This window comes from Nerophis lumbriciformis, linkage group LG25, assembly GCF_033978685.3.
Source record: "Nerophis lumbriciformis linkage group LG25, RoL_Nlum_v2.1, whole genome shotgun sequence".
NCBI lineage: Eukaryota > Metazoa > Chordata > Actinopteri > Syngnathiformes > Syngnathidae > Nerophis > Nerophis lumbriciformis.
This window is the reverse complement of record NC_084572.2, coordinates 7647931-7664175: the sequence shown is the minus strand read 5'-3', so window position 1 is coordinate 7664175 and position 16245 is coordinate 7647931. Positions and strand designations below refer to the sequence as shown.

Genomic DNA, 16245 nt, shown 5'->3' with positions numbered 1-16245 from the left:
ATTTCTACAAGGGAACCAAATCCGCTCCGTTACCAAGAAGTCCTTCTCTGGCCTGGATGCACTGCAGCACCTGTGAGTCACTTGCACTCATTCCTCTGTCCTCTGTGGTGGACATTGTGTATATATGTATTTATCAATCAATCACAGTTGATTTATATAGCCCTTATATAGCCGAGGATGATGTTGTTGCACAGGCATCAACATCATCCTAGGCTCAGATCCCACACATATATGTATTTATATATATATATATATATACAGTACTTGTAAGTATATATGTATACATATACATGTATATGCATACATATATATATATATATACACACATATATATAGAAACATGCACATTTATATACATACATATGTATATATATAAATATATATACATACACACATACATACAGACACATATATACTGTATATACACACACCTATATGTGTATATATATGTATATGTATACATACATACACATATATGTTCTTATAAAATTGCGACTTTTGTCGGGTAAAATGATGACTCTTTTCATAAAATTGCCAACATTTTAAGCGTTTCTTGTAAAATTGCGACTGTTATTGAGTAAATTTCCAACTTTTATCATAATATTGCACAAATTTTCAGTTTTTCTCGTGAAAATTTGACTTGCGTTGAGTAAAATGACGACTTTTATTATAATACTGCCAACATTCTATGTATATGTACAGTATACATATATACACATTATGTATACATATACATGTGTGTATATGCAGTATATATGTGTCTGTATGTATATATATATTTATATATATATATATATATATATATATATATATATATACACATACATATGTATATATGTGTATGTATGTGTATATATATGTGTATATATGTACATAATATTGCACAAATGTTCAGTTTTTCTCGTGAAAATTGGACTTGCGTTGAGTCAAATGACGACTTTTATTATATTACTGCCAACATTTTAAGTATATGTATACATACATACATATATGTATACATGTACATATATACGTGTGTGTGTGTGTGTGTATATACAGTATATATGTGTATGTATGTATGTGTGTGTATGTATATATATATATATATATATATATATATATATATATATATATATATATATGTGTATATATGTGTGTATATATATGTGTAAAACGTGTGATTTACATAACTGAGGCGTTCCTCAGGGCATCCTTTTAAGTCCTCTCCTTTTTGGCAGTTAAATTTTTTTTTCCCGTAATGTGATTTATGTAACTAAGATGTTTGTTTACTTAACATATAATCAGTAGTCATTTGTTCAACGTCTTTAGTTCTACTAGTGGTGTTCCTCAAGGTTCCATCTTAGGTCCTCTCTCTTTCATCATTTACATCATTTGACTGTCCAACCTTTTTCCACTAAAAACCAATATAATATATACTGTAACCCTTAGAGCTCCTCTCAACTTTGGTAAGAGTTAAGTGTTAAAATTAAGTCATACATACACACATATATATATATATATATATATATATATATATATATATATATATATATATACTTTTTTATTTTTTATTTCAACATTTAAATATCTATAGATCAACTTTCAGTTGACATAAAGTAAAAACTAAATGTTTTTGCTGTATTTTTTTTTTTACCAAAGAAAGCCCTGTTTTTTTTTTGTTTTAATTAGCAATATTTTCCCCAAAAAAATGTTCCAAGTGGAATATTTGAAGTAAAGTAATTTGCGCGTCAAATGGAGCCTAGAAAGATGATCTGCGGGCTGCAAATGGCCCCCTGGCCGCACTTTGGACACCCCTGATTTAACTGCTGGCCTGCGAGTTAGGGTGAAATAAAAACAAAAAACCGTGTGTTTTGCAGCAGATTCCTAAAGAGGGTTGTCATAGAGATGATCTTTGACCTGAAGGAAAGTGTAACTCTGACACACCAACATCAAATGTCCACTGTAGAGGACACTGCACTGCAAAAAGTCAGTGTTCAAAAACAAGGGAAAAAAATACAAAAATGAGGGGTATTTTATTTGAACTAAGCAAAATTATCTGCCAATAGAACAAGAAAATTTGGCTTGTCAAGACTTTCCAAAACAAGTCGAATTACCGGTAGCTAATTTCAATGAACCCAAAAATACATTTAAAATAAGTATATTCTCACTAATAACAAGTGCACTTTTCTTGGTAGAAATAACAAATATGAGACATTTTTTCTCAGTATGTTGAAAAATATTCTAAATGCTAGTGCCATTATCTTGACATAATAATATGCGCTCGGCATTACATTTCTTCAAACCAGCAAACTTATACTAAAAACTAGTTTATTGTTCTTAATGGAAAAGCAACAAGGCAACCGCTTGTTACTCTCGGGGTCTCCTAGCCGCTCAGGCAAATCATATTGTCTAAAAATGCATTTTTCCATGGATAACATGACATCATCGTGCCAAGTGCGTGCTCTTTCAGTCAATTAGTGTGCAATGAATATATATATACATATATATATATATATATATATATATATATATATATATATATATATATATATATATATATATATATATATATATGTATATATATATATATATATTATAAGTCGCAGTTTTTTTTTCATAGTTTGGCCGGGGGTGCGACTTATACTCAGGAGCGACTTATGTGTGAAATGATTACCACATTAGCGTAAAATATCAAATAATATTATTGATCTCATTCACGTAAGAGACTAGACGTATAAGATTTCATGGGATTTAGCGATTAGGAGTGACAGATTGTTTGGTAAACGTATAGCATGTTCTATATGTTATAGTTATTTGAATGACTCTTACCATAATATGTTACGTTAACATACCAGTTGGTTATTTATGCCTCATATAACGTACACTTATTCAGCCTGTTGTTCACTATTCTTGATTTATTTTAAATTGCCTTTCAAATGTCTATTCTTGCTGTTGGCTTTTATCAAATACATTTCCCCAAAAAATGCGACTTATACTCCAGAGCGACTTATATATGTTTTTTTTCCTTCTTTATTATGCATTTTCGGCAGGTGCGACTTATAATCCAATGCGACTTATACCGTATTTTCCGCACCATAAGGCGCCCTGGGTTATAAGCCGCGCCTTCAATGAACGGCATATTTCAAAACTTTGTCCACCTATAAGCCGCCCCGTGTTGTAAGCCGCATCTAACTGCGCTAAAGGAATGTCAAAAAGACAGTCAAATAGGTCAGTCAAACTTTAATAATATATTAAAACCAGCGTGATGTGGGCGCGCATGGAATCGTATATCAACATGGACGGGGCTGCGTGAAAAAAGCCACCCGGCCTCTTCGCGTAAACTTAAACTTACCTTAACCACTCGCTCATCTTTTCTTCATCCATCCCTTCGAGTTAGCTTTTATGATGACGCCGGCTGGAAAGGTCTCTTTTGGCAAGGTCTTCCTTTTGAATATCACCATGGGTGGAAGTTTCTGGCCATTAGCATGGCAAGCTAGAACCACAGTGAAGGATGACTTCTCATTCCCTGTGGTGCAAATATTCACCGTACATGCTCCCGTTGTATCCACAGTGCGGTTCACAGGAATATCAGTTGCTGTGAAATAGTAATCCGTGTGCGGATGGAGAGATTGCATCTTTTCATGAACCGGATCCCTGTCGCTTAGTAGGAGCCATTTTGTGGTCTTTACAGATGTAAACACACAAAGGAAATGAAACGTACGGTAATATCCGCGCGCTTTTTCTTCTTCTACGCGGGCGGGTGGTTGCTTACAGTAGAAGAAGAAGCGCTTCCTGTTCTATGGGGGCGGGTGCTTACCTTGGCGGTTGCTTGCGTAGAAGAAGAAGCGCTTCCTGTTCTACCGGGAAAAAAGATGGCGGCTGTTTACCGTAGTTGCGAGATCGAAACTTTATGAAAATGAATCGTAATATTAATCCATATGTAAAGCGCACCGGGTTATAAGGCGCACTGTCAGCTTTTGAGAAAATTTGTGGTTTTTAGGTGCGCCTTATAGTGCGGAAAATACGGTACTCCGAAAAATACTGTATATATTTACAGCACGGCCCCCGGCCAAATTTTTTTTTATTGTAATTTTGAAGAATTTTTTTGAAAGTGCATGTACTATTTCTGTTCAAAATTGTTTGAAATGTTAAATGTTTAAATGTTAACTGTCAGTTTGCTGGACTGTGCCAACTGTACTACTATATGAGTACGGTACATCTTTTCTGTTGTTCCATTAAAAATAAAACAGCAAAGTCCATTTGGCTGTCATCTGTTTTAATTATGAGACACAATTGTGTCAAAGTCAAGATTTTTTTAATTTCATGCTTGAAATAAGAAATGATTACTTTGGAAAAAGTAGTTTTATACTTGTCAGTGTTGATGACACAGCTTTGCAACACTTGATATTCTAGTTTCTAGCATGTTTTACTCAATATAGGTCATCAAATCTCAGCAACAAGCTGTCATATCTTACTGAGATCATTTAGGACCAAAACACTTAAAACAAGTAAAACACTCTAACATAAAATCTGCTTAGTGAGAAGAATGATCTTATCAGACAGAAAATAAGCAAATATCAGCCTTATTTGACATATTTCATGTTACTTAGAGTTCAGTTTTTGCAGTGTGGTTCTCCAGAATATAGAAAATAAGACTAACAATAAAGGCATCCAGTTAGGTGGAATATCTCTGATCCAAGCCAACATTTCTTGTTCTTCCCCACAGAGATTTGAGCGACAACGCCATCATGTCCGTCCAAGCCAACGCTTTCTCTCAGATAAAGAACCTCCAAGAGCTGTGAGTGAACCAATGTGCTGCCTTCATTTGCAGCAGAGCCTCCTTTTCCCTCTTTCAATCAGAGCGTGTTTTTACTGATGAAACATTTCTGGCAGGCGTCTGAACACCTCCAGCCTGCTGTGTGACTGCCAGCTCAAGTGGCTTCCAGTCTGGGTGGCAGAGCAAACCTTCCTGCCCGCCATCAACGCCAGCTGCGCCCACCCGCAGACGCTGAAGAGCAGGAGCGTCTTCGCCATCGGGCCCGAGGAGTTTGTGTGCGGTGAGCGACTCTGCCCACACGCCGTCACGCCTCAGAAACAGCCATTTATGAAGGTCACCCCCCCCACCCATCCTGACAACTTAGTACTTTTCCACACCTTTCCCCCTCCTTTAGCTTCGTATTCAACACTCCAGGAGAGTTTCAGTGCGGCAAACTAGAGCAGGGGCCCCTGGACCAAATTTGGCTCGCCGAAGGGTCCCTGCTTGGCACTCAGCATCAAGGGTTGGAATTGGGGGTTAAATCACAAAAAAATTATTCCCGGGCGCGGCCACCGCTGCTACTCACTGCTCCCCTCACCTCCCAGGGAGTGATCAAGGGTGATGGGTCAAATGCAGAGAATAATTTCGCCACACCTAGTGTGTGTGTGACAATCATTGCTACTTTAACTTTAACTTTATACCAAATGTAGCACACATTGATGGTAAGTCCACAAAGCTACGCTGTAAACAAGTAGATTTTACTGTAAAAAAAACTGGCAGCTCAGTCGCCAAAATGTATCATCAGTGGCACCATTTTTACATTTACAGTAATGCCCTGTAAAAACAAGGTACGTAGATTTTACAGTAAAAAAGCAGCGGCTCGGCCACCAGAATTTTGTAGTAAAAAGTTTTCAGTTCATAGTAATGCAGTGTAAAAAAAAAAAATCCGTAAAAAACTGACCATTTAGTGGACAAAATTTAACCGTAAAAATACCAGTGGTAGCGTTTTTACATTTAAAGCAATGCACTGTTAAAAAAAAACAAAAAAAAACTGCCAGCTCACTCACTAAAATTGTATTCATCATAAAATCATCAGCGGTACCATTTTTACATTTACAGTAATGCCCTGTAAAAACAAGGTACGGTACGTAGATTTTACAGTAAAAAAGCAGCAGCTCGGTCGCCAGAATTTTGTAGTCAAACGTTTTCAGTTCACAGTAATGCACTGGAAAAATAAAAAATTACGGTAGATTTTTACGTAAAAAACTGATGGCCAAGTGGCCAAAATTTTACCGTAAAATTACCAGTGGTACCATTTTTCCATTTACAGTAATGCCCTGTAAAAACAAGGTACGGTACGTAAATTTTACGGTAAAAAAAAAACAGCTGCTCGGGTCGCCAGAATTTTGTAGTCAAAAGTTTTCAGTTAATAATAATGCACTGTAACAAGAAGTTACCGTAAATTTTTCCGAAAAAAACTGACCACTAAGGGGACAAAATTTTACCGTGAAAATACCAGTGGCAAAATTGTTGGGTTAATAGTAACTGACTAAAAACTCACTAGAATTGTATTTAGCGTAAAATCATCAGCGGTACCATTTTTACATTTACAGTAATGCCCTGTAAAAACAAGGTATGAAGATTTTACAGTAAAAAAGCAGCAGTTAGGTCGCCAGAATTTTGTAGTAAAATATGTTCAGTTCACAGTAATGCACTGTAAAAAAAAATACAAAATTCCGTAAAAAACTGACCGCTAAGTCGACAAAATGTTACCGTAAAAATACCAGTGGAAGCGTTTTTACATTTAAAGCAATGCACTGTAAAAAAAAAAAAAACAACTGGCAGCTCACTCACTAAAATTGTATTCATCATAAAATCATCAGCGGTGCCATTTTTACATTTACAGTAATGCCCTGTAAAAACAAGGTACGTAGATTTTACGGTAAAAAAAAAAACAGCGGCTCGGTCGGCAGAATTTTGTATTAAAAAGTTTTCAGTTCATAGTAATGCCCTGGAAAAATAAAAAATGACAGTAGATTTTTACGTAAAAAAATGACGGCCAAGTGGCCAAAATTTTACCGTAAAAATAACAGTGGTACCATTTTTACATTTACAGTAATGCCCTGTGAAAACAAGGTACGTAGATTTTACGGTAAAAAAAAACAACGGCTTGGTCGCCAGAATTTTTTAGTAAAAAAATTTCACTTCATAATAATGCACTATAAAAAAAAAAAAAAATTTTAAACGTAAAAACCTGACAGCCAAGTGGACAAAATGTTACTGTAAAAATACCGGTGGTAGCGTTTTTTAATTTAAAGCAATGCACTGTAATAAAAAAAACAAAAAACTGCCAGCTCACTCACTAAAATTGTATTCATCATAAAATCATCAGCGGTACCATTTTTACATTTACAGTAATGCCCTGTAAAAACAAGGTACGTAGATTTTACGGTAAAAAAAACAGCGGCTCGGTCGGCAGAATTTTGTAGTAAAAAGTTTTCAGTTCATAGTAATGCACTGGAAAAATAAAAAATGACAGTACCGGTAGATTTTTACGTAAAAACCTGACAGCCAAGTGGACAAAATGTTACCGTAAAAATACCAGTGGAAGCGTTTTTACATTTAAAGCAATGCACTGTAAAAAAAACAAAACAACTGGCAGCTCACTCACTAAAATTGTATTCATCATAAAATCATCAGCGGTGCCATTTTTACATTTACAGTAATGCCCTGTAAAAACAAGGTACGTAGATTTTACGGTAAAAAAAAAACAGCGGCTCGGTCGGCAGAATTTTGTAGTAAAAAGTTTTCAGTTCATAGTAATGCCCTGGAAAAAGAAAAAATGACAGTAGATTTTTACGTAAAAAAATGACGGCCAAGTGGCCAAAATTTTACCGTAAAAATAACAGTGGTACCATTTTTACATTTACAGTAATGCCCTGTGAAAACAAGGTACGTAGATTTTACGGTAAAAAAAAAACAACGGCTTGGTCGCCAGAATTTTGTAGTAAAAAAATTTCACTTCATAATAATGCACTGTAAAAAAAAATTTAAACGTAAAAACCTGACAGCCAAGTGGACAAAATGTTACTGTAAAAATACCGGTGGTAGCGTTTTTTAATTTAAAGCAATGCACTGTAATAAAAAATAACAAAAACTGCCAGCTCACTCACTAAAATTGTATTCATCATAAAATTATCAGCGGTACCATTTTTACATTTACAGTAATGCCCTGTAAAAACAAGGTATGAAGATTTTACAGTAAAAAAAACAGCAGCTAGGTCGCCAGAATTTTGTAGTAAAAAATGTTCAGTTCACAGTAATGCACTGTAAAAAAAAAAAAAAAAATCCGTAAAAAAACTGACCGCTAAGTCGACAAAATGTTACCGTAAAAATACCAGTGGAAGCGTTTTTACATTTAAAGCAATGCACTGTAAAAAAAAAAACAACAACTGGCAGCTCACTCACTAAAATTGTATTCATCATAAAATCATCAGCGGTACCATTTTTACATTTACAGTAATGCCCTATAAAAACAAGGTACGTAGATTTTACGGTAAAAAAAACAACGGCTTGGTCGCCAGAATTTTGTAGTAAAAAAATTTCACTTCATAATAATGCACTGTAAAAAAAATTAAAATAAAAAACTGACAGCCAAGTGGACAACATTTTACCGTAAAAATACCGGTGTTAGCGTTTTTTAATTTAAAGCAATGCACTGTAATAAATAAAAAAACTGCCAGCTCACTCACTAAAATTGTATTCATCATAAAATCATCAGCGGTACCATTTTTACATTTACAGTAATGCCCTGTAAAAACAAGGTATGCCAGAATTTTGCAGAAAAAATAACACAATTTTTCAGTTCATAGTAATGCACTGTAAAAAAAAAAAAAATGACTGCAGATTTTTCTGTAAAAAATGACGGTAGATTTGGCCAAAATGTTACCGTAAAATTGACAGTGGTAGCGTTTTTCAATTTACGGCAATGCACTGTAAAAAAAAAAATGCCAGCACAATCACTAGAATTTTATTTATCGTAACATTATCAGTGGTACCATTTTTACATTTACAGTAATGCCCTGTGAAAACAAGGTACGTAGATTTTACGGTAAAAAAAAAAGTAGCAGAATTTTGCAACAAAAATAACGGTGGCACAATTTTTCAGTTTGGGTTAGGGTTGTGCACTGTAAAAAATATGACCGTAGATTTTTCCATAAAAACTGACCGCTAAGTGGACAGAATTTTACCGTACAAATACCAGTGGTAGCGTTTTTACATAAAAACAAGGTATGCCAGAATATTGCGTAAAAATAACAGTGGCACAATATATCAGTTTATAATTGTGCACTGTAAAAAAAAAAAATGACCATTGACTTTTTCCTTAAAAAAATGACAGCCAAGTGGCCCAAATTTTACCGAGAAAATGAACGGTAGTACCATTTTTCAATTTACAGTATTGCACTGTAAAAAAAACTGGCAGCTCACAAACTAGAATTTTATTTACCGTAAAATCATCAGCAATACCATTTTTACATTTACAGTAATGCCCTGTAAAAACAAGGTGCGAATATTTCACGGTAAAAAAAATAGCAGCTCGGTCACCAGAATTGTACGGCGAAAAAAAGAGAGGCACTGTCTTTAAATTTACAGTAATGCACTGTGAAAAAAAAGGCATCTCAGTCACCAGAGTGCTAACATGACATGACAGCGGTACCGTTTTTCAATTTGCTGTAATTTGGTGTAAAAACCACCGTAAAGTTTATGGTGAAATTCTGGTGACTTAGCTGCCAGTTTTATTTTATAGAACATTCTATAAACTGAATTTACAAGATGTGTTTGAATTTGAGACTCTTGCTTCACATTAAATGTGTGACTTTAGAATACAATCAAATACCGTATTTTCCGCACTATTAGCCGCACCTAAAAACCACAAATTTACTCAAAAGCTGACAGTGCGGCTTATAACCCGGTGCGCTTTATATATGGATTAATATTAAGATTCATTTTCATAAAGTTTAGGTCTCGCAACTACGGTAAACAGCCGCCATCTTTTTTCCCAGTAGAAGAGGAAGCGCTTCTTCTTCTACGCAAGCAACCGCCAAGGTAAGCACCCGCCCCCATAGAAGAGGAAGCGCTTCTTCTTCTACTGTAAGCAACCACCCGCCCCCGTAGAAGAAGAAGAAGCGCGCGGATATTACGTTTCATTTCCTTTGTGTGTTTACATCTGTAAAGACCACAAAATGGCTCCTACTAAGCGACAGGTTTCCGGTTCATGAAAAGACGCAATCTCTCCATCCGCACACGGACTACTATTTCACAGCAACTGCCTAAAGACTTTCAAGAAAAGCTGGCTACTTTCCGTGCATATTGTAAAAACAAGATAGCTGAAAAAAAGATCCGGCCAGAGAACATTATCAACATGGACGAGGTTCCACTGACTTTTGATATTCCTGTGAACCGCACTGTGGATACAACGGGAGCACGTACGGTGAATATTCGCACCACAGGGAATGAGAAGTCATCCTTCACTGTGGTTCTAGCTTGCCATGCTAATGGCCAGAAACTTCCACCCATGGTGATATTCAAAAGGAAGACCTTGCCAAAAGAGACCTTTCCAGCCGGCGTCATCATAAAAGCTAACTCGAAGGGATGGATGGATGAAGAAAAGGTGAGCGAGTGGTTAAGGGAAGTTTACGCGAAGAGGCCGGGTGGCTTTTTTCACGCAGCTCCGTCCATGTTGATATACGACTCCATGCGCGCCCACATCACGCTGGTTTTTAATATATTATTAAAGTTTGACTGACCTATCTGACTGTTTTTTTGACATTCCCTTTAGCGCAGTTAGATGCGGCTTATAACACGGGGCGGCTTATAGGTGGACAAAGTTTTGAAATATGCCGTTCATTGAAGGCGCGGCTTATAACCCAGGGCGCCTTATGGTGCGGAAAATACGGTAGTTTTTCTAGACATGAAGAACAACAAGATAGTTTTGACGCTCTATGGAGAAGACCAATCTTGGTTGCCATGCTTCGCCCACGTCCTCTAATAAAAATCTAAACGCTTTGATATTATCATCCTCCATTTGTCTACTCTGTCTGGGTAAAGTTTGAAAGTAATCGGATGAAAAATGCAGGAAGAACTGCACCTAGAAATGGCGAAAATCCGCAGAAAATGACCTTTTTTTGAATGTTTTGAGGTGACAAAGGTAGATAAAAGTTGCAGAGTTGCATGCAAACTGAATTAGACACACACGTGTGACAATCTCTCCTACCTTCTCATGAATTATTGTGCACCCCTAAATTTTAGCCTCACCGTCTCCCTTGCAGATGATTTCCCAAAGCCTCAAATCACCGTCCAGCCCGAGACCCAGTCGGCCCTCAAGGGGTCCGACGTGACCTTCGTGTGCTCGGCGGCCAGCTCCAGCGACTCGCCCATGACCTTCGCCTGGAAGAAGGACAACGAGGCGCTGAGCGAGGCGGAGATCCACAACCAGGCCCACCTGCGGGTGCGAGGAGGCGGCGGCGGCGAGACGGAGGTGACGGAGTACACCACCACTCTGCAGCTGCGTGACCTGCAGTTCTCCAGCGAGGGAAGGTACCAGTGTGTCATCTCCAACCACTTTGGCTCTTCTTACTCCACCAAGGCCAGACTCACTGTCAACAGTAAGTACACACGCCAAGTTAACTTTCAGTTTCGATGCCCGTCAAGGTGGACAAAAGCATTTAGGAGATGATGCTAATGGCGGTGTTTATTCCCAGTGCTGCCGTCCTTCACCAAGATGCCCACGGACTTGAGCATCCGTGCCGGGGCCACCGCCAGGCTGGAGTGCGCGGCTGTGGGCCACCCGTCCCCGCAGATCGCCTGGCAGAAGGACGGCGGCACCGACTTCCCCGCCGCACGCGAGCGCCGCATGCACGTGATGCCCGAGGACGACGTTTTCTTCATGGTGGACGTGAAGACGGAGGACATCGGTGTGTACAGCTGCACCGCTCAGAACATCGCCGGGGCCATCTCTGCTAATGCTACGCTAACTGTGCTAGGTGAGAGTGCATTTATATATGAGATTATTTACATATATTATTTATATATGGGATTATATATATACATATTATTTATTTATGGGATTATATACATATATTATTTATATATGGGATTATATACATAAATTATTTATATATGGGATTATATACATATATTATTTATATATGAGATTACATACATATATTATTTATATATGAGATTATATACATATATTATTTATATATGGGATTGTATACATATATTAGTTATATATGGGATTATATACATATATTAGTTATATATGGGATTATTTACATGTGTATGTATACATATGTGTATAAGTGTATGTTTGGATAAGTGTATGTATATAAAGATATATTAATATATTTACATACATATATGTGTATATGTGTGTATGTATATATGTTTGATATGTTTGTATATATGTATATATTTATGTGTGTATATATATGTATGTACAGTATATATGTAAATATGTATTTGTGTATGTATGTGTATATATATATATGTATATGTGTGTGTATATGGAATCATATACATATATTATTTATATATGGGACTATATACATATAATCATATATATATATATTCATATATTTACATACATATATAAGTATATATGTGTATGTACGTATATATGTATTGATATGTATATATGTTTCTATATATATATATATATATATATATATATATGTATTTGTATGCATATATGTATGTATATATATATATGTGTGTGTATATGTATATATGCATAAATTATTTATATATGGGATTATATAAATTTGTATGTATAGATATGTGTATGTAAATAAAGATATGTTAATATATTTACATACATATATAAGTATATATATCTATATGTTTATATATATATATACATACATATATATGTATTTATATATGTATAGATGTATATATATATATATATTATATATATGTATGTATATGTATATATGTATACATATATATATATACATACATACATATATACATATATATGTATTTATATATGTATAGATGTGTATATATATATATATTATATATATGTATGTATGTATATATATATATATATGTATACATATATTATATATGTATATATACATATATGTATACACATATATATATATGTATATATATGTATATGTTTGTATACATATATGTGTGTATATATATGTATGTATATGTATATGTGTGTATATATACACACACATACTGTGTATGTATGTATATATATATATATATATATACACACATACTGTGTATATATGTATATATATATATATATATATATATATGTATATATATATATATATATATATATATATATATATATATATACCGGTATATATATATATATATATATATATATATATATATATATATATATATATAGTTTATTTATGGGATTATATAAATGTGTATGTATAGATATGTGTATGTATATAAAGATATATTACCGTATTTTCCGCACCATAAGCCGCCCTGGGTTATAAGCCGCGCCTTCAATGAACGGCATATTTCAAAACTTTGTCCACCTATAAGCCGCCCCGTGTTATAAGCCGCATCTAACTGCGCTAAAGGAATGTCAAAAAAACAGTCAGATAGGTCAGTCAAACTTTAATAATATATTAAAAACCAGCGTGATGTGGGCGCGCATGGAGTCGTATATCAACATGGACGGAGCTGCGTGAAAAAAGCCACCCGGCCTCTTCGCGTAAACTTACCTTAACCACTCGCTCATCTTTTCTTCATCCATCCATCCCTTCGAGTTAGCTTTTATGATGACGCCGGCTGGAAAGGTCTCTTTTGGCAAGGTCTTCCTTTTGAATATCACCATGGGTGGAAGTTTCTGGCCATTAGCATGGCAAGCTAGAACCACAGTGAAGGATGACTTCTCATTCCCTGTGGTGCGAATATTCACCGTACGTGCTCCCGTTGTATCCACAGTGCGGTTCACAGGAATATCAAAAGTCAGTGGAACCTCGTCCATGTTGATAATGTTCTCTGGCCGGATCTTTTTTTCAGCTATCTTGTTTTTACAATATGCACGGAAAGTAGCCAGCTTTTCTTGAAAGTCTTTAGGCAGTTGCTGTGAAATAGTAGTCCGTGTGCGGATGGAGAGATTGCGTCTTTTCATGAACCGGAAACCTGTCGCTTAGTAGGAGCCATTTTGTGGTCTTTACAGATGTAAACACACAAAGGAAATGAAACGTAATATCCGCGCGCTTCTTCTTCTTCTACGGGGGCGGGTGGTTGCTTACAGTAGAAGAAGAAGCGCTTCCTCTTCTATGGGGGCGGGTGCTTACCTTGGCGGTTGCTTGGCGTAGAAGAAGAAGCGCTTCCTCTTCTACGGGGGAAAAAAGATGGCGGCTGTTTACCGTAGTTGCGAGACCTAAACTTTATGAAAATGAATCTTAATATTAATCCATATATAAAGCGCACCGGGTTATAAGCCGCACTGTCAGCTTTTGAGTAAATTTGTGGTTTTTAGGTGCGGCTAATAGTGCGGAAAATACGGTATGTATATGTATATATACATATATGTATGTACATATATGTGTGTATATATGTATGTGTATGTATATGTGTGTATATATATACCCAAATACTGTGTATATATATATATGTGTGTATATATATATATATATATATATATATATATATATACACACATACTGTGTATATACAGTATATATGTATATACCTGTATGTATATATCTATATATATATATATGTATATATATATATATATATATACAGGTATATACACATGTTTTTGTCCTCCTCTCCTCCATGTTGACCCTTGTGGTGACCCATTATTGTCCTGTTGTGTCCGCCTTGTGTCTCGTACGTCTGTTCCTGTACTGAAAAAGTACTTTACTTGTACTTTGAAGTGCGATGACATCATTCCACCCTCACCTTTATTTCCCCTCCTTTTGTGACAGAAACGCCTTCCTTCTTGCGTCCTCTGATGGACCGCACGGTGGCCAAGGGTGAGACCGCCGTGCTGCAGTGCATAGCCGGCGGCAGCCCGGCGCCGAGGTTGAACTGGACCAAGGACGACAGCCCCTTGATGGTGACCGAGCGACACTTCTTCGCCGCCGCCAATCAGCTCCTCATCATCGTGGACGCGGCGGAGGCGGACGCCGGCAAGTACACTTGCGAGATGTCCAACGCCTTAGGCACGGAGCGGGGGAACATCAGGCTGGCCGTCATACCCAACCCCAACTGTGATTCCGGGGCGCAAGGAGGCGTCGGGGTGGGGATGGTCGGCGGAGCGGGCTCGGACGACGACGGCTGGACCACGGTGGGCATCGTCATCATAGCGGTGGTGTGCTGCGTGGTGGGCACCTCACTGGTGTGGGTGGTCATCATCTACCACACCCGCAGGCGCAACGAGGACTGCAGCGTCACCAACACAGGTGAGTACTTCAGGAGCCAAACTCTTTACACTCGGGCCATTTTCATATTTTTCATTTTCAAAACCAATACAATATATCCATTTTTTTATTGTTTGAAGGGCTCTTCTTGGTCCTGCGGTCCCGGAAGGGTCATACAAATGTTTTAAAAAAGTGGTTTATTTATTTTTAAATATTATTTAACGCTTAAATCTTTAGATCAACTTCAGGTCTATCTGTCGATATAAAGCTGTTTTTTTACGTTCCATGCCCTTTTTGTCAAAACCTTGTTTTTTTTATGGCAAAATCATAAAATGTGCAATCTTTTCACCCCAAAAATGTTAAAGTGGAATATTTGATGTGAAGTAATTGTTTCCTTAAATATGTCAATAATTCATAAAATCATTGATTATTATTTTTTGAGAAATTGCTTCTTTTTTTTTAATGTACCACTAAAATTTGGGACTCATAAAAGTGTTAAAAATAAATCTATAAATCAACTTCAGATTCATTCGTCAATTATAAGTTTTTATAATTTTTTTGATGGGTTTTTTTGTTTGTTTTATGCCATTTTTGTTAAAGAAATCATATTTTTTGTGGCAAACACACAAAATGTGAAATATTTTAACCCCAAAAACTGTTAAAGTGGAATATTTTACGTAAAGTAGTTGGAGCCTTAAATAGGTCAATAATTCATAAAATCATTGATTTTAATTCAATATTAATTTTAAAAGTATTATTTTTAGAGCAATGACACTTTAAAAAAAATGTACCACTAAAATTTGGTACTCATAAAAGTGTTAAAAATAAGTCTTTAAATCAGCTTCAGATCCATTGGTCAATTATAAGTTTTTATTTATTTTTTTATGGTTTTTTTTGTTTGTTTTATGCCATTTTTGTTAAAGAAATCATATTTTTTGTGGCAAACACACACAATGTGCAATCTTTTAACCACAAAAACTGTGAAAGTGGAATATTTGATGTGAAGTAATAGGAGCCTAAACTAGGTCAATAATTCATGAAATCATCGATTTTAATACAATATTTATTTTTAAATTATTTTTTTTA

The 16245-nt window shown here is 35.9% G+C and overlaps 1 protein-coding gene across 1 annotated transcript in view; it reads left to right on the top strand.

The window, feature by feature from the left end:
• Positions 1-16245, top strand: part of lrig3 (leucine-rich repeats and immunoglobulin-like domains 3) — a 90680-nt gene that overhangs the window by 64793 nt on the left and 9642 nt on the right. Inside the window, exons 10-15 of the mRNA XM_061983628.1 lie at positions 1-72; positions 4706-4777; positions 4873-5036; positions 11065-11400; positions 11497-11778; positions 14725-15201. Of these exons, the coding sequence (XP_061839612.1) occupies positions 1-72; positions 4706-4777; positions 4873-5036; positions 11065-11400; positions 11497-11778; positions 14725-15201 (1403 nt within the window). The remainder of the gene's footprint in view (positions 73-4705; positions 4778-4872; positions 5037-11064; positions 11401-11496; positions 11779-14724; positions 15202-16245) is intronic.